The 27185-nt window shown below is 48.0% G+C and overlaps 1 protein-coding gene across 2 annotated transcripts; it reads left to right on the top strand.

The window, feature by feature from the left end:
* The first annotated feature begins 1559 nt into the window (after positions 1-1559).
* SCD5 (stearoyl-CoA desaturase 5) lies at positions 1560-26522 on the top strand. 2 transcript variants are annotated; one of them, XR_005256641.1, is made up of 6 exons: positions 1560-1881; positions 17234-17364; positions 21526-21731; positions 24078-24310; positions 24800-25094; positions 25154-26522. XR_005256641.1 is itself a non-coding variant. In XM_038134287.1 (5 exons), the coding sequence occupies exons 1-5, from the start codon at positions 1713-1715 to the stop codon at positions 24988-24990; spliced, it is 930 nt and encodes a 309-aa protein (XP_037990215.1). In that variant the 5' UTR covers positions 1561-1712; the 3' UTR covers positions 24991-26522. The 2 variants fall into 2 exon arrangements, 1 of the variants encoding a protein (XP_037990215.1); XM_038134287.1 differs by having other exon boundaries at positions 1561-1881; positions 24800-26522.
* Positions 26523-27185: the final 663 nt, after the last annotated feature.

Below are 27185 nucleotides of genomic sequence, written 5' to 3'. Positions count from 1 at the left end.
GTCATCTTTGTTCACCTGCTTTCCCTGCTGCGTTGGCTACTCTGTAAGCAAACTGCTGGCAACTAGAGACAAATGTGGGGTATGAAACTTAAGAGTATTGTGTTCAAAGGCTCGCAGAGGGAACCTTCACAGACGTGTTCCTCAGTGACTTGAATTAGCTGGAAATCTGACAAAGCAATTTGTATGTGTTTGCTTCTTGCCAGGGCGGCAGGAATGTCTGTGGAAGGCAGCTAGGAGGCTTCAACGCCACTTGCATCTGCACGAGCATACAAGCCCTACATCTATCCTGTGCCATGCATTAGCAGTCTGCAAAAAGAGGTCAGGATGAACTGTTACATCCTGCCTTTTCAGAGAGATGTGCTCCCTGGGTCACCGTACTTCCTTGGAACCCTGACATTCCTGCCTTTAACACTCAGGGCATCCTATCTGTGTTGTGCAGGGGTGAGCTTAGGCTGTGCAGGTTCCTTCTGCGTGGTGTGGGGGCTTCTTCCTGCTCTCAGGCACCAAGACATGGAAAAATCATTGGAGGATGGAGTCTTCTCTCCTGCCTGCCCCCAACATCAGATTGCAGAGTCCAAACAGGAAGATGAGTATCCCCTATTAGATCAGTAGTAGGTACACTTGAAATAAGCCTGACGGCTGACCTTGGGCACCTGGAGGAGGTCAGGGCAGGAAAGCAGAGTGCAAGTTAAATCACCTTCTTCTGCGGTCCTGTGCAGCAAGTGAAGGACATGGCAAGCTGTAAATCATGGAAAATCTGGTCCCAGCCAGGGCGGAGGTCTGCTGGCACTCCTGGGCCGCTCCCTCCTTCCTTCCAGTCCTCCCAGGAGCATTCAGCACCAAACAAAATGCATCACAGGGAAATGTTTTATCAGTGAATCAGTGCCTGGTTCCCATCTAACGACTTAAACCCTCTGCATGATGCTTGTGCAGGACGTTCTTGCTCCACGGCAGGTGAAGCACCTCGCTAGGAGCTGCTTTCCGCCGGCCGCTCCTCCGGGCCACCCTTGTGCCACCGGTGAACTCGCCATTGACAGCGCCCGCCTTGGCATCCCCGGGGCCCCGGGATCCGAGAGGTCGCGGCAGCACGGGGGGGGGGGGGACACAGGGGGGCGGCGGCCCCCCGAAACCACACCTGAGCGCTAAATCAACGCCGCTCCATCCGCGGCGGGACGGGGTAAACACCAAGCGAGGCAGCTCCTCGTTCGGTTGTGCGCTGCCGTCAGCTTGCCGCCACCTCGGCACTCCCAGGCAGGAAACTTTACCCACCACCTCTCCAACACCTGCTCCCGCTAACGCCAGCGGCATCTTTTACTGCGACGGCACGACCTTCCACAATAATCGCCACCGAAGCCTTTGTCTCCGGGGAGCCGGAGAGCCGGCGGGAGCGCCGCGGGCCGGGCCGCGGGGCCGCGCTGCCGCGGGGGCGCGCCGGGAGGCGGCCGCGGGCGGAGCCGGAGCCGGAGCCGGAGCGGCGGCCGGGGCGGAGCGGGCGGCCCGGGGCCACCATTGGCTGTCGCTATGCGGTCCCCGCGGCCGCCCCCCGCCCGTCCCCGCCGCGGTGCGGGGCGCAGCCGGCGGCGCGGCGGCTCCATGGAGGCGGCGGCGGCGGCAGCAACAGATGCGGCGGCGGCGCGTCCCGGCCGCCCGTAGCCGCTGCGGGGCCGCGCTGCGCGGGGGCCGCCGCCGCTCCCCAGCGCCCGGCCGGCGCGATGGCCGCGCCCCGGAGGGCGGCCGGCGGCGAGGCGGGCACGGCGGGCACGGCGGGCGGCGGGCAGGCCATCGTCTGGCGCAACGTGGTGCTCATGGGGCTGCTGCACCTGGGCGCCGTCTACGCGCTCAGCCTGGTGCCGCGGGCGCACATCCTCACCCTGCTCTGGGGTGAGTGCCGGGGTGCGCCACAGGTGGGGCGGGGGGCGGCCGGCGGCGGGAGCCCGGGGCGGCGGGCGCCTCTCGGTTTCCCCGGGTCCGTCCCTGTTTGCTGGCGCGGTGGCTTTTGTTCCCGAGCCCCCCCACCGGCCGCTCCCGGGATGCCATTGCCAGCGCCGCCGGGCCCTCGGTTGCTGTAGAAACAGCAGGCGCTCTCCCTCCGGTTACGTTTATCGGGTTTTCTAGTTAAAAAGCCCAGTCAGGCGCCGATGTTTCGGTTTAACGGTCTGAGGGAGGACGCGCTGGCCGTCCCTTTGCTGTTCCACCGTGTTACTTTCTGAACAGCCACGGTTTTCTGCTCCGGTTTGGAGTAGAAAATCAGCTCCTCGTTTGTTTCTTGAGGGAGGTGATAAAAAATTTTGGTTAGGGAAGATGTGAAAGTCGCGTAAGTGCTCTGAGGTGCTGGCACGGACACGGTAAGCCAGGCTGTGCTTTCTGAGGGGAGATGGCTTGCAGCGTCTGTCCTGCTCGCCGTGAAAAGGCAAGGATTCGGTTTGGGAAAGAGAATATGAAATACAGCTTCTTTTCTTCCATCCTACAGTGGTGAGGTCCTCTTTTCTCCACAGAAGAATGATGCCGGGAGAAAATGCTACATAGAGGCACTGCAGTATTGTACAAGGCTTGTCAGGGTTTGTGAGACCAAATAGATGGTGAATGTCAGCATCACCATTCAGCAGGCAGAACTGTACATTGATTCATATAAATCTTGGTGGCCAAGAGGGTAAAAACTTGAGTGCTGCTTACAGCTGATGCAATTTCTTGGATAAATACCCTTCTTTGAGGTAAGTGGAGGATATAACAGCTTGGGATTCTTTTATGCAGTAGAAAGAAGGGTCTCTGCTGCAGGAGCTTACAGGCATGGAATTTGGGTTGTTAGGCTGCCATCATTACTGTCGAGGTGACTCTTCAGAAGCCCCAGCTAAATGCTTTAGCAGTCAGGCTTATTCCTTCTGTTTGGAGAAGTCCTAAATCTCTTTTAGACAGGTTCAGCTTTTGATATTCAGTCTCTCTTAAACCCCCAGAAATTGCCACCATTGCTGCTTGCACTTGGGAAATGAATTTTTCCATCAATGACCATCCTCAGTTTCTGGGTCTCTGGAGGGAGAGAGACCTGCATTTGACTGGCAGCCTGTTTTGCAGAATCCCCCCCAGCTTGCTCATGACCAGAAGAGGTTTGTGGGGTGGTTGTGTTTTGCATAGTTTTCTTCTGTAAGCACTACTCCTCTCGCCTCCCTATTCCTGGTTGTGTTCAGGCTGATTTCATAGTTTATCTTGGCCACAGCTGGGTGATCAGGGAGACCAGGAGAGCCTGTGGGAGCTATGTGGCTGGAATGCACAGCCTGTGGTCTGCTTTCAACCCTTTTAGGTCCTGTTGTGTGCAGGCAGGTGGGCTTTCTTTTTCTCTTTTGCCTTTCCAAGAAGACAATTTGAAATCATCTCTGATTTCACTGTGCTTAATTACAAAAATCCCTCTGAGGCTGGAGGCAAAGGATGGAATTACCAATTCAGCCCTCCATCCTCCAAGGTATTTTTTTCCTGGTGGAGATTAAACAGACGCTACATAATAAACAGTTCTCGACGACTTTGCAGCTTAATGCCTTTCTTTCTGAAAGCGAGAGCCTCTCATTTCTTGACATAATTATTTTTAACAGCCACCCTAGAGCGGACCACAGAGTTTTTATGGGAGTTTGGTGGGTGGTTTTTACAGGGGCTCCACAGCAGGGAGTGAGAGCGCTGGCTCCAGCTGTCCTGGACACTGCGTGACACTCTCACATCTGGCTGCTGCCAGCTCTGCTTCCCTCAGAGGTGCTGAGCAATGTGAAAATACACACTCTCCTGTCGAATATGTCAGACAAATTAGCTTGCTGTCACGCTGGTGACCTGTTTCTGAGATCCCTCTGAGCGACTCAGGATAGATCAAAAAGGGTGGCTGTTGCTGAAGTTGACAAATCCACCTCGCTTCAGTGTGGAAGGAGCCAACCGGTGAAGTTGTGTTGGGAGCAATAGGTGTCAATCAGTTGTATCCCTCGCCCTCCCCAGTTCTCCAAGTCTCCTTTCCTGTGCAGATCAGCTGTGAGACTGCCTTTCTGTGGGCGCTGGCTGCCAGCCAGCCTTCGGAGCAGGACTGGCACGCTGGCAAACTTGGATGGCGGGTATGAGAGTAGTGTCAGGTAGTGCAGGGATGTGTGTACGCTGAAGGGTGCAGATGAAGGAGCTGCAGCCTTCCATGCATCCCTCTGTGGTTTTCTTTCTCTTCCCAAGCTTTCCTGGCACTCAGGAAGCTTCCCAGTGATCCTGTGCAAGCCCTTGCAATTCTCGGCTCCGTGTTCCCCACCACTGCTCCCCCACGGACAAGCTCCAGGAACAAGTGTGCTGGGAGTGGGATGCCAGTGCTGGCTGTGACCTCCGTGGTGTCTGGCAGGAGGCCACAGCTTCCCATGACTCACCACTGCCTGCTTGGCTTTTTACCTTCTCCTCCCCCAAGATATCCACCTCTCATTGTGTTCTCCCCTGAGGGAGGCCAGGTACAAACCCTCCCTCTGTTCGGGGCTTGCTTTCCTCCTTCCCTTCCCACCCCCTGAGGCAGCTGATGCAGCACCGATTGCAAGTGGAGCTGAAATGCCACTGTGCCACCTAGAAAACAGCTGTTCAAGCCAAGCTGCCTGCTCGGCAGGGCTCATTTCCATTGGTAATTTATTGACATTTGTCCAGCTGTACATAATAGACAATGGGAAAGCGCTGCCAAGGAGGGCTCAGCTGGTTGTTTGCTCGGGATTATCTGTGCTCCTCTGTTCCCGCTCCTCCCGCACCAGCACCTTGAGGCCCGTGCTGCAGCTTCCCACACCCCACGTGGAGCTGGGGCTGCACGAGGGATCCCGAACAGCGCTCTGGGTGCTGCAGAACTGGGGATGTGAATTGCTGCAGAACCGGGAATGGGGTTATCTTTCAAAGGATGTACAGATAAGCTGGCTAAAACATAGGCTTTCAGGGCCATCCCAGTGTCTCTGTGGAATTTGATTTCAGTCCAAGCTGAACAAAAACAATGAAATTACTCATGTCAAAATTTTCCATGAGCTGGGAGCTGCCTTGACCCAAGAGGCAGCAGATGGTGTGTGCAAGGCATCGAGCAGCCCCGGGCTGTGCCCGTGGGACAGCCATGGAACCTGCTGAGTGGATGTGGAATGTCCCCTGCTGCGCAGCCTGGGCTCAGTGGGAGCTCCCTTGCCTTGCTCTTTGCCAGCCTGACTTGTGGTTTGGTGCGGGGGTGAGTGGAGAAGACCCTGCTGCCTTCCCCCTGGTGCTCAGCACCACGGGGGTTTGAAGGGGAGGTGTCACCATCCTCCCAGGAAGATCTGAGCAGCTTGCTGCTAGTGGGGCTGGCTGGGCCAAGCATGCAGATTTTCCAGGAAGGAACTTGTGCAAAGGGGTGCTTGTGGCCAGCTGGGGCTGTGGCTCACTGATGTCCTCTTTTGGGCTGGACGTGCTGCACCACCTTCCAGAGGTCACCGACGACAGTAACGTGCCATTAAATGATGCCTCTTATCCAGGAACCTCCTTGCTCCAGCCAGGTCCACCCTGTGGCAGTCCCAGTGTGTTTTATCTGTTTGATTTAGGAAAGCAAACTAAAAAACTCTGAAATCCTTGTACAGAGGGAGGTACCAGCATGTTTCACTGCAGGGCCTCTGCTCAGTTTCTTTTGGTGGGCTCATGATAGTTTCTTAAAGACTCCATCTGGGGGATCACATGATTGTCTCAAATTTTGTCTGGAAAAGGCGCTTTTTAGTCTTCGCAGCGGGCTTGTGAGGAAGCACTTGAAGTAGCCAAATTAATTTTAGGAAATAGAGCTGCTGCAAAAGAGATGCAGCTGTTTACCTGCTTTAAAACCTTTCATTTCAGGCTGCTGAAACACCTTTAAAAACCTGCACAAGCATGGCCACCCAGAAATCCCAAATCGCTTGGATGTTTTTGGCAGAGCTGTATGAGGGAGGAGTGGATGCCAGAGCCTGGGGTTGGCAAGGAGGATGGCCTTGCCCTGATGGTGCTCATATGGGAAGGGAGGCTTGTTGCTGTTGTTTCAGCAGCGTTTAGGAGATGTTTTAGTGCCCCTGAGAGCTCCAGATTGTTCATGTTCTGCCGTGGTGGGCCCTCTGCCATGCTTATCCTCAGCTTTCCCCCGTGCATGAGTGCTGGGAGAGCAGACAGAGCAGCAGAGCTGCCCAGCTGCACCCCTGCTGAGATGCAAGCTGCTCCTAGGCAGGAGTCTGGATCCTGCCTGTGATCCCTGGGTCCTGCCTGGGATGCCTGGATCCCTTCAATAAAACAGATTAAAGCAACTGTGGTCTTAGCACTTCGGATTATCGCCTCTTTCTCAGGCTGCTGATAGGCAGCACGCCTGTGTAACGGGGCACAGGTTGCTGTTGTGCACTGCAGATGCAAGTTTTATTGGTCCTGCATGATTCCAGACTCTTGGATATTCTTGAGTGCCACCTGCTGGCTTTCTGGTTATTAACTGGCTTTAGTTCCAAACCATTCCTACGCACGACCAGGCAGCTGTAAATAAAAAAATCCTAGCCCCAGGGAAGTTCCCCTTGGTACCTCTGTGGATGCAGGAGAGTGCAAATATTGTCTCTGTTTCACACCCAGGGAAACGGAGACATTTGATGGAAACTTCTCTATCACTCCTGCTGCCACTCTGGAGAGTGCTTATGCTCCCCTGTGGCCTGGACTGTGGTTGTGCTCAGGAGATTTCTGTAGGTGAAGTTTTGGGACAGAAATAGGGAACAAATGTGTTTATCTTGGAGACTTGGTGGGAAGGGCTTAATGAACAGAAGGACCTTTTTTCACCTTACTCCCCACTATGATCTCCTGTTTGCTGGCTCCCAGAACAGTCCCAGCCATGAGAAGAGAGCAGCTCTGGGAGGGTTCTGTGGAATACAGGAGGCTGGTCTTGCTGTCTATCAGCCCCCAGCTCCACCATGCTTTCAGCAGTTCAAGACAGCAGCTGGACCACTAGATGATGAGTGGAGAAGAGGTGGAGCATCCAAATGTTGATTGCTTCTCTGAGGTGCACATCTGCACAGGGGATGAGCCCTGCTTGTCTCCAGAGAGGTTTTGGACTGGCTTTTCCTCCCCATGTCCTTTTGAAAGTGTACACACATACAGCTGTCACTCTGAATAGCCAAGTTCTTGGCTTCTTCCTTCCCTCCTGGCATCAAGAGCTGAACTCCCATCATCTCTGAGAAGAAAAAAGTATTTTCTCAAACAGTGTTTCCCTCCTTAAAAATGGCATGAGCCCCAAATCTGGGGGTGGCTGTAACACCTCTGGAAATGATCTGAGTTCCATGTCCATGGTAAAACTGGGAACAACTCTCACATAGTGCACAGATAGAACAGCATCACAGAATCACTTAGGTTGGAAAAGGCCTCTAAGATCATCAAAAATAATCATTAGCGTACACTGCCAAATCCACAACTAAACCGTGTCCCTAAGTTCTACAACTGCACATCTTTTGAATCCACCCAGGGATGGAGATTCCACCACTTCCCTGGGCAGCCTGCTCATGGAACAGGAATGGATGGATACAGTCACAGAGTGTTCCTGGGTCTGTTCCAGAATCCTCCTCTGAGGTGATCTCCTGTTGAGGACACTCCTGCCTGTTGGATGTTTTCCCTTCCCTTCCCAGTGCTCACTCCTCTCTGGTTTAACTGTTGCTGGAGGTGGTTTCTTCAGGCCCTGTCTGTCACAGTGTTCAGCTGTAAGTGTATGTTTTTGTTCCTTATCCTGATTTCATCCCCAGTGCCTTGGTGGTGCTCCTGTGTTGTTTCCCTCTGTCCTGTGTGCTGCACATCACGTGGTCACTGTGAGCACAGGAATGGGGAGAAAATTCCATGTGTGTGCCGAACCCTGGATGTGTGTGATGGACCTTTGGTCCTGTTGCTCTCAGGAGTGGGTTCAAGGCACTCCTGAAGAGTTCCTACAGTGGGAATGGATGAGTGAGCAGTAAAGCTGTGCGTGCTTGATATTGGCATGTTCACCCAGCACAAAGCGCTGCTGGGCTGCTCTGATGTGTGCCAGCCAAGCCACAAGAACCTGAAGCACTCTTTCCCTTTGATCTGTGTGATGAGGACAGAGATGACAGCTGGATCCAGCAAAGATAGGAATCCCTGTCTGAATTTGGCAGGATTGTTGGCATTTGGGCTGCCCCCTGATATTGTGGGCTTGGGAGAGGCATCCCTGTGAAGCAGCCCCTTGAAGGGAAGGTTTGTTGGCACCCCCAGAGCTGGCTGTGGCAAACACACAAAAGCCCAGCCAAAGGCCACAAAAGCATAAATTGCCTTCTTTAGCCATGGTCCTCCAGTCCCTGAGCTGGTGCAGGATGCTCTGGGGAGTCACCAGGGATTTCTGGCTCTAGCTTTTTGTCTTTGGTTAGACGTGCAGGTGGGGATGGCAGAATACAGGCTCTGAGGAGTTCCAGTGGATGAGTCAGGATGGACTTCTCTGCAGGAGGAGTCTCAGGGGGCTTACTGCACCGAATTTAGTGTGGTTCCTCATCTCTGCCACTCCACCTACCCTCCCTGCAGTCACAGCTGCACTTGTAACTAACACTGATGTTATAGTTGAAGCCAAGCAATTTCTTGTAATCAGATTTTATTTTTACCATGTAGGCTAACAATAAAATGTGCTGCCCCACTGGAGAGTGAAACATTAACAATTACGGTGCTAAGTAAAGCAAAGCTGATGTGAAACAGAGGGGAAGGCTGTTTGTGATGCTGGCATGGGGAATCGTGTGCCTGCCATCCCTCTTGGTCCTCAACAGCAGGGGATGGGGATTTCTGGAGGAGCTTTCTCAAGACATTTTTGGACAATGGTGTCTCAGATGATGTTCTGAGTGCTAGAGCTCACTGGAGGAGAAGAGAAGCCCCCCCCTGGGCTGGGGCAGGGCTGATTGTGCTGGAGGGACACAGTGAGGAGTCACTGGGACAGTGTGGGGAGCAGTCATCTGGTGGGGAGCAGTCATCCGGGGAGCATCATCCTACCCACAAGGTCTCCTCCTCTGCCCTGGTACCATCCTCCAACCTGACAGCTCTGGCTAACTGACCTGTTGGGTGCAGGGGGCTTGTGCCTTCTGATTTTAATGAGGTTTAGTGCTTGCAGCCCAGCTCTGAGGCTAAAACTGCCAGGAGAGAAAGTTGGAAGAGGCCATTTTTTTGCAACAGGTTTTGCTCTGAGCTCTGTTTGGTTTTGCAAGTGGGAGGAAGAGGTACAGCAGCTGATAGCATACAAGTGGAGCAGACACAAAACAGCTAGGCAAGGTGCAGTGATACAGAAGGAGACATCATCTGGACTGTGAAGTCCTGAAAAGTCAAACCCATCAGATCTCTGCACGGGGAGGGCGCTGGGTCAGAGCAGGGCATTCCTGTAATGTACCTGGTTCTGCACAGGGTAAGCTTTGGCTTTGTCCCTTTTTCGACAGGGATGTTAAGCAATAACTAAACAACAACTAAACCTTCTTCCTCAGGGCAGAGCTGCCTGCTTAACACAAGGCTCTGGGGTGCTGTGCTAAGGGCTCAACTGTGCTATTTCTTTACTCTGTCCCTGAAAAAGGAGGTAAAATTGGCATTTATTCTGTCTTGGCATTTATAGAGCACTTAAAACCCACCAGAGCCCGAGTCAGTGTGCGGATTGAGGACAGCAGTGAGGTCACTAGGAGAGGAGTGAAATCTGCCCGTGGTTTTGTGATGACGCAGGACCCAGCTGAGCTGAGGCAGGCTACATATAAGCATCAAAAAAAATTTCAGAGAAGCCAAAGCATCTTCCAGCCTTCTCTTTTGATCTAAAAATATATGCAAGCTGTTCAACATCTTAAGGCAATCTTCAGTTGCTGGTGAGTTCAGGGAATCTGTATTTCCTTCCTAGGGGAGTTCTAGCATTGGCTGGAATAATTGCTGTCAGCCACGATTTCCATGGCTCTATTGGCTTTATTTATGTCACATTGGCTGCAGCTGTCAATATGAACAGTTCTGCTATTCCAACCGGAATAAAGTCTTTTGTGTACTCAGCCAAAAGTGCTGGCTCTGGGGAATGTTCCTGAAAATGCATACGCAGGCGTGTGCATCCAGGCAGAGGCAGCCTGGATTTCATGAGCTGGTGATGGCAGGGCCAAGAGGATGTGATAGATGGCTTCTCCTGGAGCTCCACCACAGTACAGAGGGGCAGGAGCAGGGCATCATCAGAAATCATCTTCTCTGCAGCTCTGAAACTCCGCTTCCCCTTTGCCTTTGATGTGCTTCCTCTTATCTCTGTCTCTCTTGGCTCAATTTAGAGTAGCTCAGGATGTGTAGATCTAATTTTAGATGAAACTTTCTGGGCTGGGATTTTGCATGTTTGCTCTCCACAGGGAAGCACGGCTCCCCATGAGAGCTGGCATGACCTGTATGATGGGCAGCCCAGGGAATTGGAATTGGTGCTGCTGCAAGCCAGTGCTTTTTAATTCTCATTTGCTCACTTGAATCCAGCCCAAGGAGCTTTGGATGCCAGCCTTTGATAGTTAGCAGGGCTCAGTGAGCAGAGGGTTGGCTAGCAGAGCAGTGTTTCCATCCCAGAGACCCCAGGGCGAGAGCACTCATTCAACATTGCTTCTTGGCAGCAGTTTAGGGACTACGGTGAAAATTTCTTCCTCCTTAATAAATATAGTTCCAGGTCAAGGAATAAGGCTTTTTTTTTAGTAGGATGCTGCAAATTAAATGATATGTTACTGCTGCCTGGTGTCTCTTAGCTGTGGAGGAAGAGATCTCCAAGGTTTCCCTGGAGTTTAGCAGTACAGATCTCTACTGGGGTCTTGATATCTAATCTAGATCTAAGAATGCTCTGCATGGTGACCCTGGCCCTCCCACTGGTGCAGTGTGTGACATCAACCAGCATTTTTAACTGAGGTGTTTGGAAAGACTGCTGCCCTGATTTGGGGTAGGAAAACTTTCCATTCTGAGGGCAGACATGGGCAGACATGGCATTTTAAGAAAGTGTGTCCCTCAACCATTAAATTATTTCATTATCTAATGAAAACATAAAAGAACATACAAGACACCACAAAATTGTTGGCTGCATTTCTGGTCTGAGCCCTGATGTTGAATCAGAAGAGAATCTTCTACCTCTGTCTGTATAGTGAAGTGGAGGATCTCTTAGGAGTTCAGAAGAGACCAGGCATGGTGCAGCTGCTGAAATGGATGGCAGTGCTGCCCTGAATTTCAGAGGGAATGAAATTAGGCATCACTCGGCACTACTGGAAGTACTTTCCCTGGTTTGATGATATTAGTCCTAAATCTGCCACTGAGTAACAACAAAATCCAAGTGAGGAGGAGAAGGCAGATACAGGATATGCAAATGTAATTTAATTTTTAGAAAGGAAAAAATCACCACTGAAAGTTACAGGAGTGTTACATATTTATGGCAGTCAGTCAGCTTTGCATGTTTGTGCTTGAGCAACTTGCTGTTTGTATGTCTTATGCAGTTCTTGCAGCATAATGGAAGATTTTGAGTTTGACTCATTTGGTTAGTAAAATTTCCTAACAAGCAATTTTTATCTGATTGAATAAGCACAGGATGCTGGTGTGGAAGCAGACAAAAGCTTCATGTCCATTCCTGCAATTTTTAATCCTCAAATAGTTTTGGTTTTTTATACAAGTGAGTGAAGTTGTGTTATCCTTTTACATACAGGGGAGAAAAATGGCCTGTGCTAAGATGAAAATTTCTCAGCAGTTTGCTTGAGACTTTGCTGGCCACTGTGGAGAGAGAATTTCCACCAAATGATGTCATGTCACAAGATGTCTTCATCACGATCAGCATTTTAAGGTCAGCTGTCTCCAGCTGCCCTCTTGTTGAAGAGGTAACAGATGTCTACAGGTGAAGCACAGCCCTTGCATTTGTTAATTTTAATTCCCCAAGCAAAAGATGTGCTTCCTTTGCCATTAGTATGATTAGCATTCACGCCTGAGGAAATTACTCCCTCCTGTATCCAGGGGATCTTCCCTGCTGATCCTTGAACTGCTGGAGACACAGATTGTGTTTGTAAAAATGTTGTTAAAATGTATAAGCTTTTTCTGAATGTGACTTCAGGCTGGGCCTGGGAACGTGTCAGACCTTCTAGGCTAAACAGGCTTGAGAGTGTCCTGACCCAGCAGTGGGACCTCCATCAGAGCAGAGTGCTGTGTGCTTCTGAAACATCCCCAGAAAGATGGCAGTGGAAGAGCTAAGGTTTTTCCAAAATAGCAACTGGAGTGTGCAGCTCCCTGAGCACGTACAAAATAATGCTGTGGGTTGGTTGTGAGCAGGCCTTTGCATCAGGGGGTTGGCAGCACCCAGCACAGGAGTAAATGGGGCTGATGTCCTCAGAACAAGACATAAAACCAAGGCTCTGACACTTGGGGCTATCCTGACCCAAGTTCTGTCACCCTCCTGGTCAGAGCAAGTGTGATAACAATTCTGGGACAGCCTCCAGTAATTACTTACCTTGGTAATTACTTTTCACGTATTCTCTGTGCAAAATGTTACCTCTTGAAGCCCACACCACTTGAAGTGTGCTGGCAGTGCTAGTGCAACAATAGTGCCTGTGTTGTCTTTTTTTTTTTTTTTTTCCTTTTTAATTAATTTTAAAATTCTTCTTTAATTCATTCTCCACTGCATAGCAACTCCCCTTACCCCTGTCAGAATAACATATGTGGCTAGGTGAGCCACTACTCTGATCTCACAAGGCCTGCCATCTCTCTTGTTTGGAGGGGTAAGCACTTTCTCCCACATGTTTTTTCCCCATTGTTGGTACTGGAGAGACTGGGAATTTCTTCCCTGCTTGCTGGCATTGATGCAACACACCCCAGTCCTGGCTGATGTAAGATGTGTCATCACTTGACTTAAAACCAAATCTGCTCCAAGACCAGAAAAAAGTTTCTTACATGCTGTGACATGCAGACAAGCTCAAAGGTTCACAGAAGCTGCCCGGTCCCAAAGTGTGTTCAGAAAATAGGGCTGTGGTGGGCTCTGTGTTTGGAACATCTCACAGAGAGGAAACTGTGAGGAGGTGGCTCTCCAGGCATCTGGTTGTTCAAATCCCTGTGAAGGGACTGGGAGCCACGTGGGAGAGAGATGCCTGCAGTGAGACTGGCAAGGGCTGATTCCCTTCCCTGCTCCAGCCCTGCTGTCCCCACTGTCCCTGCCATCCACAGTGGCACATCCCCACACAGGGATCAGAGCCACTGGTGTGAGCTGGTGCCAGGCTGCCTGTGCTGCCACCCCATGGGAACAGCTGTGTGACATTATTCTGTATTTTAAAGATGGTTCGTGTGTTGACAGTAGTGCTATTGTGAATGTGCAGTTGATTTTGTTTCACTGCTCCTGTTTTCCTGTCTGATGTATGGCCCCTCTGAGATAATTGTGATTTGCTCCATCTAACTGGGTTATGTTTGACATTGGTAATGTGGAGATAGTTGCTATCCCACAGTGTCTCCTTGTCATCTGTGCTGAACAAGGATGGCCAGTCATCTCCTCGCTTTCAGGAGTAAGAATTGTCTGTTCAGATACGTAGAGTGAACCCAGTGTTTGCTGAGCATCTTCTTTTGGTTGATTTATTTTTTTTTAATGAAGATAAAAGTCAAAATCAATCTGTAATGTGTTGGATTCACAAACAATAAATACATATCTTTCTGATGTGGTCCCAGGTTTCAGAAACAGAAGAAGTTCTAATTTTGATATTTAGCTTAAAACAGAACTGAAATTTTCAGGGGGGTGAGATCTGCTCCAATTTAAGCAACCACTAAGATCAGAGGATGATTTCCTGATGCCTGTAAAGTAGATACAGGCTGTGGCACCATCTCCCCATATCTTTACAGGAAGCCATTTCCCTGGATACTGAGATTTTCAGAGGAGTTTGGCACCAGGCTTGGTAAAGCTTTTCCAGAAATCCAGCTATGGGCATAATGAGCTGTTCAGAAAAAGGTGGCTCAAATGTTTGATCTTGTTGATTTGCCGCCCATTTTTAAATTATTTACCTGGTGTAGTTTTCATTGCTTCTGTCTGACAGTGAGATGATACCTCTGTGCCTGCTGTTCAAAATCACACTGATATCGTGCTGCCTTGTCCCACTGGGAATATTTTATGAACTGTTGGTGATCTTCCTTTCAGGCTCCTGCTTCCCCAGATCCCTGTCTTCAATTACTGCTCCCCAAACTACATTACTTTGCTCTGTCTTTACTTTGAGCCCTTCTTTCCCTCTTTCTGCATGGATCCTTCCGTGGTTTTTTTTAGCTCTCTCACTGCTGCTCCAAATATAGCATCATCCACTGTTGTAATTAGTATGCTGTTTGCCTTTGTTTCAGGTCATTAATAAGAATGTTGAATAAAAATCTTCTGCCTATTGATTCTGGCATGTTCCCATAAATAGCGTCTGTGCACAGGCACAGTGTATTGGAAGCCTAGCAACCCGCCAGCTCCCTGCCTGCACGGTACTTTAACCTCGTGTGTCTTGTCTCTCTTGCATCCTCCCCCTGTCCCCCTGCTCTGGGTCTCTCTTTTGTCCTTTTGCACAAGTTTACCTGCTCTTTTCTTTTCCCACTCTTCCTCTTTATTTCTCCCTCTGCTCCAGTTCTGAATCGTTTTGCTTATGCTGTGCTCTGTCGAGTGAGCTGATAGGAAATTCTCCTGTCCAGGCCTTAGCAGAACATGCAGAGAACACATCTGGCTATTTTACCATTTTCCTCTTGGTACATTACTATCCCACTAAATTAAAACAAAATACAGCATTAATTGTTTGAATTCCAGGTTGTTAATTGGTACTTTTCTTGTGGCTTTATTTTTTCCCCCTTTTTTCTGCCACAGATATTATTTACTCTTTATGACTTGGGAAACCCGTTTAGCTACATTTCTATCTCTACATTGCTATCACCTGGCTCCTTTGCTCCACATTGCAATCCTTCTGTGTTTCACTGACATATTCACCCTCTACACACACTCCTATCCCCAAAAATGGGACAGGTAAGCAAGCAGTGGCTTTCTTCTCATACAGATACTGTAGCTGTGCATTATTAATATATAATCAAATGGGTGGTAGTCTGATGTTTGGTTTGAGATCCTAATTTATTCTGCAAAGTAGAGCTTGAGACCTGTTCCTTACATGGCAAATATTTGTCATCTTGGCTATTTACACATTGGGAATTAGTGGTCAAATATTATTTTTGGGCACCTTAATTGCTGTAAGAATAACAAAACTTGCTATCACCGAGCAGTGCACTAGATGCTTGCTATCACCAAGCATTTGTCTGACAGGATTTGTTTCTGCTCTGACACTGAACCTCCTGAGTAATTTTGTTTGTTTGTTTCTGGGGATGTTTCAGCCCTTGGGATTTATATTGGGAAGATTCCTGCTCTTGTGATTCCTCCTCTGCAAAGCCAAAAAATAGGCATGGTGCGTGGGTATGAGCCCCAGCTGTTTCCTTGATCACTTGAGCACTGGGAGTGCTCAAGTGCAGGAGTGGGCTGGGGCTGGCAAGTCCCTGGGGGGCTGGAAAGGGCCAGAGAGGGTAGTCCTTGATTGTGTTCAGTGCAGATATTCCATATGGTCTGTTACCTACCACACAGCCTCCTTCTTACGCAGGACAGAAAAGGGAGGTAAAATCAACCCTAATGTCACATGTCTCACTTTACCCATTTATCTTTCATTCTTGTTTTAAGCAATCATTCATGATTAAGATGGATGGGTGCCCTTGAGAAGCACTTGGTCAATTAAATGATTTGTTGCTTTGAAGCGGGAGAAAAGCCCCCTTGTGCTTTAAGGAAGCAAAGAAACTGCTGAAGATGGGAGATTTCAGCCCATGACTTGCAGGAGGTTAACCGGTCATAAAGCCCACAGAAAATATGTTCTTGTAATGATTCAGGACTCTTACCTTAATATTTTTATGCCAGTTGGATGATGTCAGTATTCTGTGTGTCACAGATCTGTTCCCACAATTACAGTCATTTGAGTGATTTGGAAGGCTTTATTTAGTGGTGTTTCTGCACAGCTCAACATCACACACAGCAAATGGTAGGAGAGGTTTTCCCTAATTTCATAGAAGTCCCAAGTCCTTGCTCTAACAAGGCATATGCAAGAACTGCAACTCTGCAGTGGAGACTAGAGTGTGAGGAGTTGTGATGTCAGCATTTTTACTGATCTGAGAGTAATCTGTAGATTCAGCAATGTCTATAGATAATGTACAAACAGAATGCATGATTTTAGTTCATTTCTGTGGCTCTCTTCAGGTAAGTAGAAATTTTAATTTCATTACAGACTTCAATGGACTCGGCATAACTGCACAAATGAGCCTTTTCTAGGAGTACCAAAATAACTCAGCCTGCTGAAAATCAGAATTGTCTCTTCAGTGATGGCACCCAAAGCAGGTTTTAGAGAGGCATCATCTTTACTGGGACCATTCTGACTCCGGCTGTCTGCTGCATCTTGTGAGAAAGGCTTTGGTTTGCTGTACAGGAGATGACAGGGATTTTGGCCATAGACATAATGGCAAGCAGTTTGGGTAAATCTGTTTTTGATGGATCCACCAGCAGAGTGGAAAAAGTCCATTTGCTTCTTCAGTCTGCAGGGGTAACAAGCAACATGAAATTTGTTATTTTCCCAAATATATTTCCATTCTATTTTCTCTCCGATGCTGCAATTTCAAGCACTGTGAGGTGGGAGTTGATAGAGGGACACAGTAGACACACACCTACATATACATTTGTTTTCTTTCTGCAAAGACAAATGCTTTACACTACGTACCAGGAAAAGCAGACTGTGAATTCCTGTCAAGCCACTGCCTGTCTAACACGGTTCCCTGGTGGACTCTTGTGCAGACACAAGTACAAAACCCCTTTTTGGGGATCTCATTTTCCCTATTTGTTCTGGTAACTCTGCTTAAGTATTTGAAATAGGCTGTTTTAACCAAAACATGTCTGTATGTGTAGGGTGGCAGGGAGCCCTGGCTAAACAACACTTTGCTGCAGATGGTGTAAATCGATTTGAAATTGTCCTGTAATATTCTATAATGTTTGAAACTGCTCTTGTTTTAATTTTACACTTGCAAAATAAGTCTGTCCTCTTTAGGCAAGGAGTCTGTGAGGCAGAGGTGGGCTGAGAGCCTCACCTCCCGTCTGCCCAGCCTCGTCTCCTGGGCCCCCCTGCAGGCATTGGCAGGCAGGGAAAGGAGCATCTTTACACCACAGAGAGCACAAGCGATGTCAGTTGGACCCGTGGCAGACCCTGTGTTTTGGTTTTGTGTCTTTCAGCGTATTTCTGTTTCCTGATGACGGCTCTGGGCGTGACAGCCGGCGCGCATCGCCTCTGGAGCCACCGCTCCTACAAAGCCAAGCTGCCTTTGAGGATCTTTCTGGCTGCAGCTAATTCCATGGCTTTCCAGGTGAGCTTGTGTTGCTTGTTCAGATTCTCGGCCTCCAGGCAGCTCTCTCTGCTGTGCAGGGATCCCCTCAGCTTAGAGACAGCAAAATAAATTAAAAAAAAAAAAAAAAAAAAAAAACTGGCAGAAAGACATTTATTTGCTGTAACACATTCTGCTGGCTCAGGGGATGCAGAGCCCCTCTCACCACCCACATAACAATGTGCACTAGGCAGACCAGGAGCAATAATTGTATAAGGAGCAAGCTGAACATGACCAAATCAGAGGCTCAGCACCCCAGCAGCTGATCTGTGGTACAGGTCAGGCCCCACACTTCACAGAACAACACGGAGACTTTTATAAGGGCCAGCTTGATGCAAATGTGTCTGTGTAACCAAGAGTCTGTTCATCCAGGCAGTTGGAGACTGTGCCCAGAAAGGAGAGCAGGCACCCTTCCACAATCTTAATTTATCTCTGTTTTATGCAGCGTTTTTCACCAGCCAAATTCAAATACGTTTGTGAAGAAGTGTGTTACTAGCTCTGTCCTTGCTGGTAGGCAGTCCTAGACCACAGAAACACTTGTGTAACACCCAGCTGGTTGTAGGAGTTAGCCCTGAACCAGGATCTTCTCAGTGTGAATTTGGTTCCTCATCTGGCTGGCAAGGATAGAGATAGGAACCTGCACTAAAATTAAACTTACCTGTACTAAAATTAAACTTATTGAGCTTGGCTGCCATAACCCCTTGTGGGACCGAGTGCCATGTATGTCTTGTGCCCTGAGATTTCATCTTTTCCTTTTCAGTCTGGTTGGTTGACTTTTTGTTCATTTGCCTTGACAGAGAATGAAGAGAGTCCCTTTATCTACCTCTGTACTTCTCACTTATCATCTCTGATTTTTTCTTTTTTAAGGTGGAAAGAATTAATTAGTTAGCCCCTCTACACGTTACAAAGAGCACAATGCTTTTGCCTGAAAATGGAAATGTGTCCATTATGACTATAGCCTTTCTTTATTCTGAACCATTTTCCATCTGCTGCTTGGTTCCTTGGAGAGCTTTACAAGCCCTTTGCTCAATGTGTTAAACAACTGTTTGGAGTTTTGAGAAGCCCCTGGTGCTGTCTCCCTGTTGCACAGCTGATCTTATCTTTCACAAGTAATTTAAATGAATGTGCAGAGCTGTTTGCAGTGAGCCTGCACACAGGGATTTCATTGCATTCTGCTCCCCTGTTGCTATGGATTTTGCACTCAGCTGCATTGTGCTCATCACTGCTTTTGTCTGAGGACACTGGGATTCTGAGGCAGGGAAGTACTTCAAAGTAGCTTCTATTCACCTTTGTGCCCTTCATATCAGAAATAAGATGAAAGGCCAAATTACCCACTCTAAATCTGAAGCCTGCTCCTAATTACCATGACATCCATTGCCTGTAAAGGCTGTTTCCACCACCACATACAGTGAGTGATGAGTTTTCAGGTCCATCTCCTTCATGTTGGCTGTGGGAGGAAGAGGTAGCACTGGAGATGCATACAGCATCCCTGGATGCTAAATGAGGAGGAAACATTCAGAATCCTTGAAGGGCAGGGGAAGGAAACTGCTGTAGAGTTTTAGGTTGATATTGCCTGGGCTGTGACATGCTGTACTCCTCTGGAATACCATCAGATGCAGTCAGTTTTGCCATGTGGGTTTTTTTAAATGATTGGAGCATGCTGAGCTGTGTTCTCTCCATCTAGAGTGAAGCTCTCATAATTTTGAAAGACTGTTCTTCTTGCTGTCACTTGTCTTGTTTCAGGCATAGGTAATACCTGGCTTATTGATTTCCCAGCATTTAGGTTCCAGCACCTCAGCTGGGCCGTGCTGGTGTCATCTCTGTGGCACAAGCTGTGTTTTTGCTGGACACAGCAGGAGGGGTGGTGTGGAAATCTGTGTCAGCACACGGAGACTGTCACACAGCCTAAGCCATTTGCACATTTCAGTCTGAAGGTTTGTTAAGGGACCTGCTAATGAAACCTCGTGGCTCCATCACTGTCACAGCATGATGCTGTTGCTCTCTGCTTCAGAAGGGATTTCACCCCTGTGTTTACCTGAAACTTGATCAAAAGTGATGTGTTCTTGAAAAATGGTTGCTAATAATACGCTCAGAGCATATTTACACATGCTGTGCTCCAGTTCATGGTGTATTTATTGTCAACAGTGCTGGCCTCAGGCCTGTATTTCCTCTTAGTTTTTGTGGTTTTAATTAGATGCAATTCAGTTGTTTCACAGCTTCCTAACCCTTTCATCTGGGGAACCATGCGGTTTTTTTACCAGCTCTGCAGGCATTTGCTGTGGCATGAAAAGCCAAGTTAATTTCTCACAGGATCATTGCTTTTCCTGGTTATCTGCTGTTCCACAAACTACTTTTGTCAAGTGCTCTTGTGACAAACTGATCAATAGTCTCACTTGAAAATTATTTCTGGTTAAGAAAGATGACCTTTTCTAAGTGTGCTTCTTGCATAACCCTGTTTCATTTTTAAGTTACCTAATGTTCACATTTTCCAGTCATATGGATATTCCACTGAAGCCACTTGAAGCAGTGTAGAGGTTTTCATTCCTTTTGATTTCTCTGTAGGAAGATAGAGGTCTCCCCTTGTTCTCACTGAGGACTTGGGTGACTTCCTTTGCTTTTTTGCAGTTTATTTTGTTTTCTCACGCAGTGAGATAGTTAACGTGCAGCACACTGGAGCACTGGCAAGAGGCCGATCTTTGCTGCCTCCTTTCAGTGGCTTAGATGCATCAGTGCTGCAGAAAAATGTCCCCCTCATCCCCAGCCCACTCCCAGCATCACTGTGTTCACTACATGGCAACAGTAAAGGGCTGAGCATAACTGAATGCAGTGGAGCTGAGATCTTTCCCAGGGTTCTTGCTCCTCATTTGTCCCTGGTGTGCTCTTGCAGGCAGAGAGCATTTTTGCAAAGCTGAAGTTGGGTGTTGGAGCCATTTGAGCTGGATTCTTTAGCTGCTTTTTTGCAGTTGTTCCCAGAGTCCCCTCAGTGCTTTCTTTCAAACGTCGTTAGCTGAAAGAAAGAGCAATGATTATTTCTGCAATGCTTTCAGCGCAGGGCTCTTGCCCCACAAAATATGGGTACACACAGTTTCATTATCCTGTGCTTGCTGTGTCCTGTGGTGTATTCAGTGCCCAGATGGGTGGTGTCCTGTTCTTACTTCAGAGACACTGCAATCGGTTTGCTCAGTTCTACTGGGAGCAAAGCTGCTCGGTTGGTAGTTGTGAGTGCTGTTCCTGAAAGTAACCCAAGCCTTTCCTTCCTTGGGTATTTCTGCTTGGGTACCTCCCTGACTGTGCAGAGATGGAACCAGCAACCTCTGCTAAGAGCTCTCTGATTAAAGTTCATGCTCCTGTGGATCTGGGCACTAGCTGACATTTCCGCATTTTTGGTGTTGAGCACTTAAATTCATAGATGAGCGTGTGGCCTGAGATTTGCAAGTGCTGACTGTGCTTACAGTGCCCTGCAGTAACAGCTCAGCACCACCACAAAAGCCTCCAGTTCAATGCAGTGCATCCAGCCAGGGCATCCTGCAGAGCAAACTGGGAGGCTGAAATCCCTTTGGCTGAGTGAACTCAGAAGGTCTCTCTTTATGGATCCAAGTGTGAGACTGTGGTCCAGCCCTTCCTCCCTGCAGCCCCCATGATTCCATTTACAGCCATAAGGCATTTCAGTGTTGTGTTGTTCACCACAGTGGTTGTAGTGATCCACAAGCTCTGTCCCATTTTCAGCACTGTGTTTGTGCCTGGAGGGCACCAGCTGCAACCAGCTGAGAAAGAGGATGCCAGAACTGAGAGCCTCTGTACAGTAGTCCACTGAAAATAAATATACAAGCTTCCCCATAGCACAGTCTTAAAATAACAGTGTAAACATGTATGTACCCAGTCCCTGCAACCCATCCTCAGACACCCAGGGCAGACTGATGATGGTAACTCCCATCAGTTTTAGTCAACACGATTTTCCATATTGACTAACATGGTTTTAAAACATGGTTTTACCATGGATGATCGTAACTCCCATGATTTTAGTCAACAACCTTTTTTGAGGAGCGTCAGAGAGGGGCTTGCTGCTGTTACCATGTGTGGGAGGACTGGAGGTCCTGGTAGTGCCTGCCCCTCTCCTCTGACCCCACCATATTTTTTGTGCAGAATGACATCTACGAGTGGAGCCGAGACCACCGCGTGCACCACAAGTACTCGGAGACGGACGCAGACCCACACAACGCCCGCCGGGGCTTCTTCTTCTCCCACATCGGCTGGCTCTTTGTGCGCAAGCACCGCGACGTCATCGAGAAGGGCAGGAAACTGGATTTCACTGACCTGCTGGATGACCCTGTCGTCAGGTTCCAAAGAAAGTAAGTGCCAGCGGTGGGCCCTGCTGTGAGGTGGGCGTGGAGAGATCCTCCCACCTGGTGGTCTGTTGTGGCTCATTCCTTGTTTTTGTCTTTCCCTTCTCTTCTCTGAGTTATGCCTGCCACCGTGACTGGCTGGGATGCCACTACTCCCATGTGGCTGACACTTGCTGACTGTCCTTTGTGGCACAAGCAGTGAGCCTTGTCCTTGTGCCTCTGCTTTCCCAAAAAGCCAGGGCTGGTGAGGAAAACAGCTGTGGCAGAAGTTTCTCAAGTCTCCGCCTTCTTCTTTGATCACAGGAGCAAACTCTGCAATCACTAATTGCCTTAACACAGAAGTGCACATTTCACTCTGCAAAGACATTTCTGGCACCCCTGGGCCAGTGCAGACCAAGTGCCACCTCTCCCAAGACTGCCATTCTGTACAGGATTAATTATCTCCATTGGGAATTAGCACAGTCCTAGTTCAGTTTGCTACACACTCTGTGAGAGCTGGGAATTGAGCAACATCCTTTATGCTCCATGTGAGTACCTGTGTTTTAGGCACAAGAAGACTTTCTGCTTGCAAGCGTTTCATCCAGGCACTTTGGAAAACTGCTTAAGGCCATTTCTGTGTATTTTCTGAGCGAGGGGAGCAGTCAGTTAAGTCTAAAAATCAGAGTTTTTTCTGCTAGCACACAGTTTTCTCTAAGGCAGAAAAATTACCCTTGTAGTGGAAATATTCCAGGAGTGAGGAATACTTCCCTCCATGTATGGTTGCTTTCACGGGTTCCTCAGTTGGCAGTGCCTTTTTGCAGCAGCTCCCTTGCAGTTTGCTGCAGCTCCTCTTGGCTGTTACCTTTTCCACACCAACAGCATCCCACAAGAAGCAGGCTTTACTGCTTTGGTTGTGCCACAAAAGTTGTCTAGTGAAGAAGTGTGTTTTCTGCAGGAAAGTTGTCTTAGCAAATGCCTTTGTTCTGGATTTGGATTTAGGACCTAGTCCTAAATTTGGGGTTACCTACCCAGAATTTGGGTTTCTCCTTTCTACAAGGTTGCAGTGTTGGGTTTTTTTTTGACAGGTGGAAAAACTAACAGGCACTAAGAATCATAATACATCACTAAGATTCATAATAAATCCTTTTTGTCAGGTTTTGTTTTAAGGCCAAATAGTTAGCTTTGCTGAATTTAGTGGTGCTGCTGAGTTGTGGACAAGGCACCACTCAGTCAGTTTAAAACCACATCACTTCAGTTAAAATCACAGTACTGCTCCAGGCACGACTGACAGCAAAACCTACCCTCTGTGAATCAGGGAGCAATAATCCTGCAAGTGATGTGAGAGAGGAGCTCACAGGTGAAATGTCTCCGTGACAAAGTTTTCGTGTGGTGAAAGCAGGGGTGTTCCCCAGGCATGTGTTGAGGCATTGATTTCCCTGCACTCCAGGTAAGGAGGTTTCTCACTCCAAGGTGGATGTTTCAGTCAGAGGAAGACAGTGTACTCTGATGCTTGTTCAGATGGGAGATTTCATGTCTTCATCAAAGACCTCGGTCTGGGCTTCTTCCATCTGGCAGGGTAGTTTTAATTGGTGCCTGATAAGATGTTCTCATATTTAATTCTATTTCCCCAGAGTGGTAGAGGCTTTGAACTTTGAAGGAGTTTTCTGGAGTAGAAAGTATTTTTCTCCTCCAGCTCTACTTAAATCCTGGCCTTGAACTGATGAGAGTCTGATAAGGTCAGGCCTCTGACCTTATCAGAAGTCAGTCATATGAGTGGGAAATTACTTATTATCTTTGGTGGAGCAAAGAAAGGGAACTTGTTTGCTTGGAGGGCCTTAGCTCAGGTAAGTGAGAATTGAGTTCTGTGAGAGGGCTGAGGAATGCCCTCTTCACCGTGGCTGGTGTGGCTCTAGAGCTGCAGATCTCCTTCTGGAGCCCAGGATGTGAGGCACAACCTCCAAACAATAACAAAATGCATCAAGCAAAGAACTTGCAAGGCAAGAGGTTGATTTATTTCAGGCACAAGATGATCAAAACTAGCTCGTGTGTTACAGATGAGAACTGTGTTCATGAAAACTTCTTTCCTTTCAAAAATACTGCTAATATTAGCATTTTTCCACTCCTCTGTGGATCTTAATTGGAAGCCTTTTGTTTGTTTTTGCCAAATAAAAATGACAGTTCTTCCTTTCCAAAAGACTTTCAGGGAATGCAAAGTTTTAATAACTGTTTAACAAATCCAAACTCTGTTTTTCCTCATCCCTTCCAGAAAACTCAGCAAAAGCAGAGGTCTATTTTAAGCCTGTCACAGGGGGACAAACAAGACGGGTCTTAATTGGCATTCCTTTTCCCCTTGTCGCCTCGTAACTCCCTCAGGTATTACAAGAGCTCAGTTGTGCTGATGTGCTTTGTGATCCCCACCGTCGTGCCGTGGTACCTGTGGGGCGAGAGCCTGTGGAACGCCTACTTCCTGGCCTCCATCCTGCGGTACACCATCTCCCTGAACGTCACCTGGCTGGTCAACAGCGCCGCCCACATGTACGGCAACCGTCCCTACGACAAGAACATCAACCCCAGGCAGAACACCCTGGTCACCCTGGGAGCCATTGGTGAGTGCTGCAGCCCTGGGCACAGCTCTGCCAGCTCAGGGTGATGTCCCATCCTCTTTCATCCTGGTGGGGACTCTGGGTGCCTGCAGCTGGACACTGCTTGGAGCCAGGGTTTGGAGGAGGCCGGAGCTTGCGCATCCTGGAGGAAGGCGTCCATGTTCTACTGATGGTGCCCACATTGAAATAACACCATGTGGTCTCTGAGAAGGGAGGTGTTAGCACCCAGCCGCAAGCTCTGCTCAGCAGAAAGTGCAGCAGAAGTGAGGGACCCCACTTCTCACTCAGTTGTGTGTCTCCCGTCTTGAAGCACTTCTGGTTTTCTTCCCTGAGCGTAAGGTGTGGGACATGCCCCCTCCTGCTGGGGAGGAGCATAACCTCCACTAGATGCAAGACTTGGGCAATGGGTGTTGGAGTGCCCAGCCTGAGTGTATTCCTGCGTTGACAAAAGTGCCAGCCATGTGGTCTTTAAACTCCCTCTCTGTTTTTCAGGTGAGGGTTTCCACAACTACCACCACACCTTCCCGTTTGACTACTCAGCCAGTGAGCTGGGCCTGAAGTTCAACCCCACCACCTGGTTCATTGACTTCATGTTTTGGCTGGGGTTGGTCACTGACCGCAAGCAGGCTCCGAAGGAGATGATCCAGGCTCGCAAGGAAAGGACTGGAGATGGCAGTGCCTGAGGAGTGACGCTTCGCTGCGCCAGCGCTGCTGTCCGCGTGGCTGGCTGGGTGTGCGCGCGCAACCCCGTGCCTGTGGTGGATTTACCTCTGGGTAGAATTACATTTTTTTGTTTCGGATTGGTTGGGCTGAATTAGTTCCCCAGGAATTGATTCAGTCACAGCCTTTTTTTTCTTCCCTTTCCTTATTAGCTGTCTTATGTCTGAACTTAAGACTATTAAGTGTAAAAATGTTATATATTATTTAATATTGCAGTTAAGCAGGAGAGAGATTTGATTTTAGTCACTGTAGTTCATGTCTGAGATTTGTTGTAATTTGCTTGTTCATGGTAAATGTTGGCAGGTTGAAGGAACTAACTGTCCTTTCCAAGTGCAGTTAGAGGAGATTTTTGTTCCTACTGCTAATCCAGTAAGGTTTTGAGGCGCATCTTTCGGGGGGATGGGGCAGGGCCCAGTGTGCTGTATCAGCTGCATACTCATGGAAAGGACAGTAACACCACTGATGAAAAACAGTATGTCCAAGGGGGAAAATCACCCTCAGTTTAGTTAGATGTTAGTTTGGAAACCTGCTTTCTTCTTTTTGTTAGCCCTGTTAGCCAGCCCAGTGCACTGCTGTCTTTGCTAAATATGAAAACCATTTATTGCTGAGCAGGCTTTTGTGTTGAAGATTAGCCAAAATACCAACTGATGCTATATTGAGATGGTTCCTTTGTTGTCACATATACATTGTAATTGTAAATGTATAGAGCTCAACCATGTCTTAAGCCAAATAAAGCTTTGATTTCAATGTTTGGAGACCTAAGTCATATTCTAACCAGTCATGGCCATCGATGCATGCATATTTTAGCTCCTTTTGCACAAGAGGCCTCTTAATTTCTTTTTCTGCCTTTGACTAGTGGGTCTTAGAAAACTGACCTTTATCTAAGTCAGAGCCTGTACTAATATTTCAGCTGCATGCAACATCCATTGGTTTCTGAGCAAAATATAAAGACAGTTATGTAGCTTCTGAATTTTAACAGTTGCCTTGCTTAACTAAAAAAAAAAAAAAAAAAAAAAAAAAAAAAAAAGGAAAAAAAAAAGAAAAAATTCTTTAAAAAAAAAGGCATGTGGATTTAATGGGACATATAGCCCTTTGTGTTAGATGTTAGCCAGTGCAGGAGAGAGGCTTTATACTGTCAGCACTGGAGCACTTTTGAAGATAGAGGGCATGATTTTCATTTATAAAGAATGTCACTGCCTTGCCCCTCAGAGAGGGAGTGCCTGCTTCCCAGACACACAGCCCCACACCCTGGGCAAGGCAGGGATCTCAAGATAACTGAGACTCAGGCCCAGATATTTTCAGGAAAGATGCAAAAGTGGGGAAAAAAGTAAAATGGTTTCTTTTTTGTTCTGTTTCTTGTTTTTCAAATGATGCCATATAATATAAAAGAGTTGTCTTTATTCTGTCTTTCATCCAGCAGGTGTTTTAAAAGTGTTATTTTGCCATTAATGATGTGTAAACTCTTGAGTGATTTACAATAAACAGTTACGAGTTAGCCTGGCCACTGTGTTTAATTTTGAAACATCTCCAAAGCAAAGGTCTTTGTGCATTGCACATCAGAATTACAGCAGTGTCTCACTTGGCATTTCCAGCTGTGCATTTGGTGCAGCTCAAAATACCTCCCCCCTCAGCATTTCTGAATGTCAGGGGAAGAGGAGGCTGTCAAATGGAAGGGCACCAAGAGATTTGATTACTTTGGGCTTCCTGGCCAAGCTGATAGAGGGGGAAAAGAAACTGAAAGCTGACATAATCCTGAAAGGAGACTGTGTCAAGTTCTTTCATGTGAAAATCCTGCTTTAATAGAAAAATACCAGCCCAGTGTGACAATAGGACAGTGCTTTGGCCAAAAATATTTAATATTTTATTTAGATTTTGCTGTAAGTTCTCTTTGTGCTGAGATGGGTCTGAAGACCCGTGTGTGCCTGAAGATGTGTTTTGATGTGTATTCATCCGGAGTCAGAGCCATTTGACAGACAGAGGAGTTACACACACACACAGACACACACAGAGTAGGAGATGGGCTCCTGGAGCTGAGAGGCTCCTGACCTGCTGGTTAGAAAGACAGAACTGTTCCTTCCATGGCAAAAATCATAGGGAACTTGCCTTCAAAGTGATGTGTGTAATGGGTTTGGACTTGGGATGTGAATGTAGGAGTGAA

The sequence above is a fragment of the Motacilla alba genome, chromosome 4 (assembly GCF_015832195.1).
Source record: "Motacilla alba alba isolate MOTALB_02 chromosome 4, Motacilla_alba_V1.0_pri, whole genome shotgun sequence".
Taxonomy (NCBI): domain Eukaryota; kingdom Metazoa; phylum Chordata; class Aves; order Passeriformes; family Motacillidae; genus Motacilla; species Motacilla alba.
This window is presented reverse-complemented; position numbering and strand designations above follow the sequence as displayed.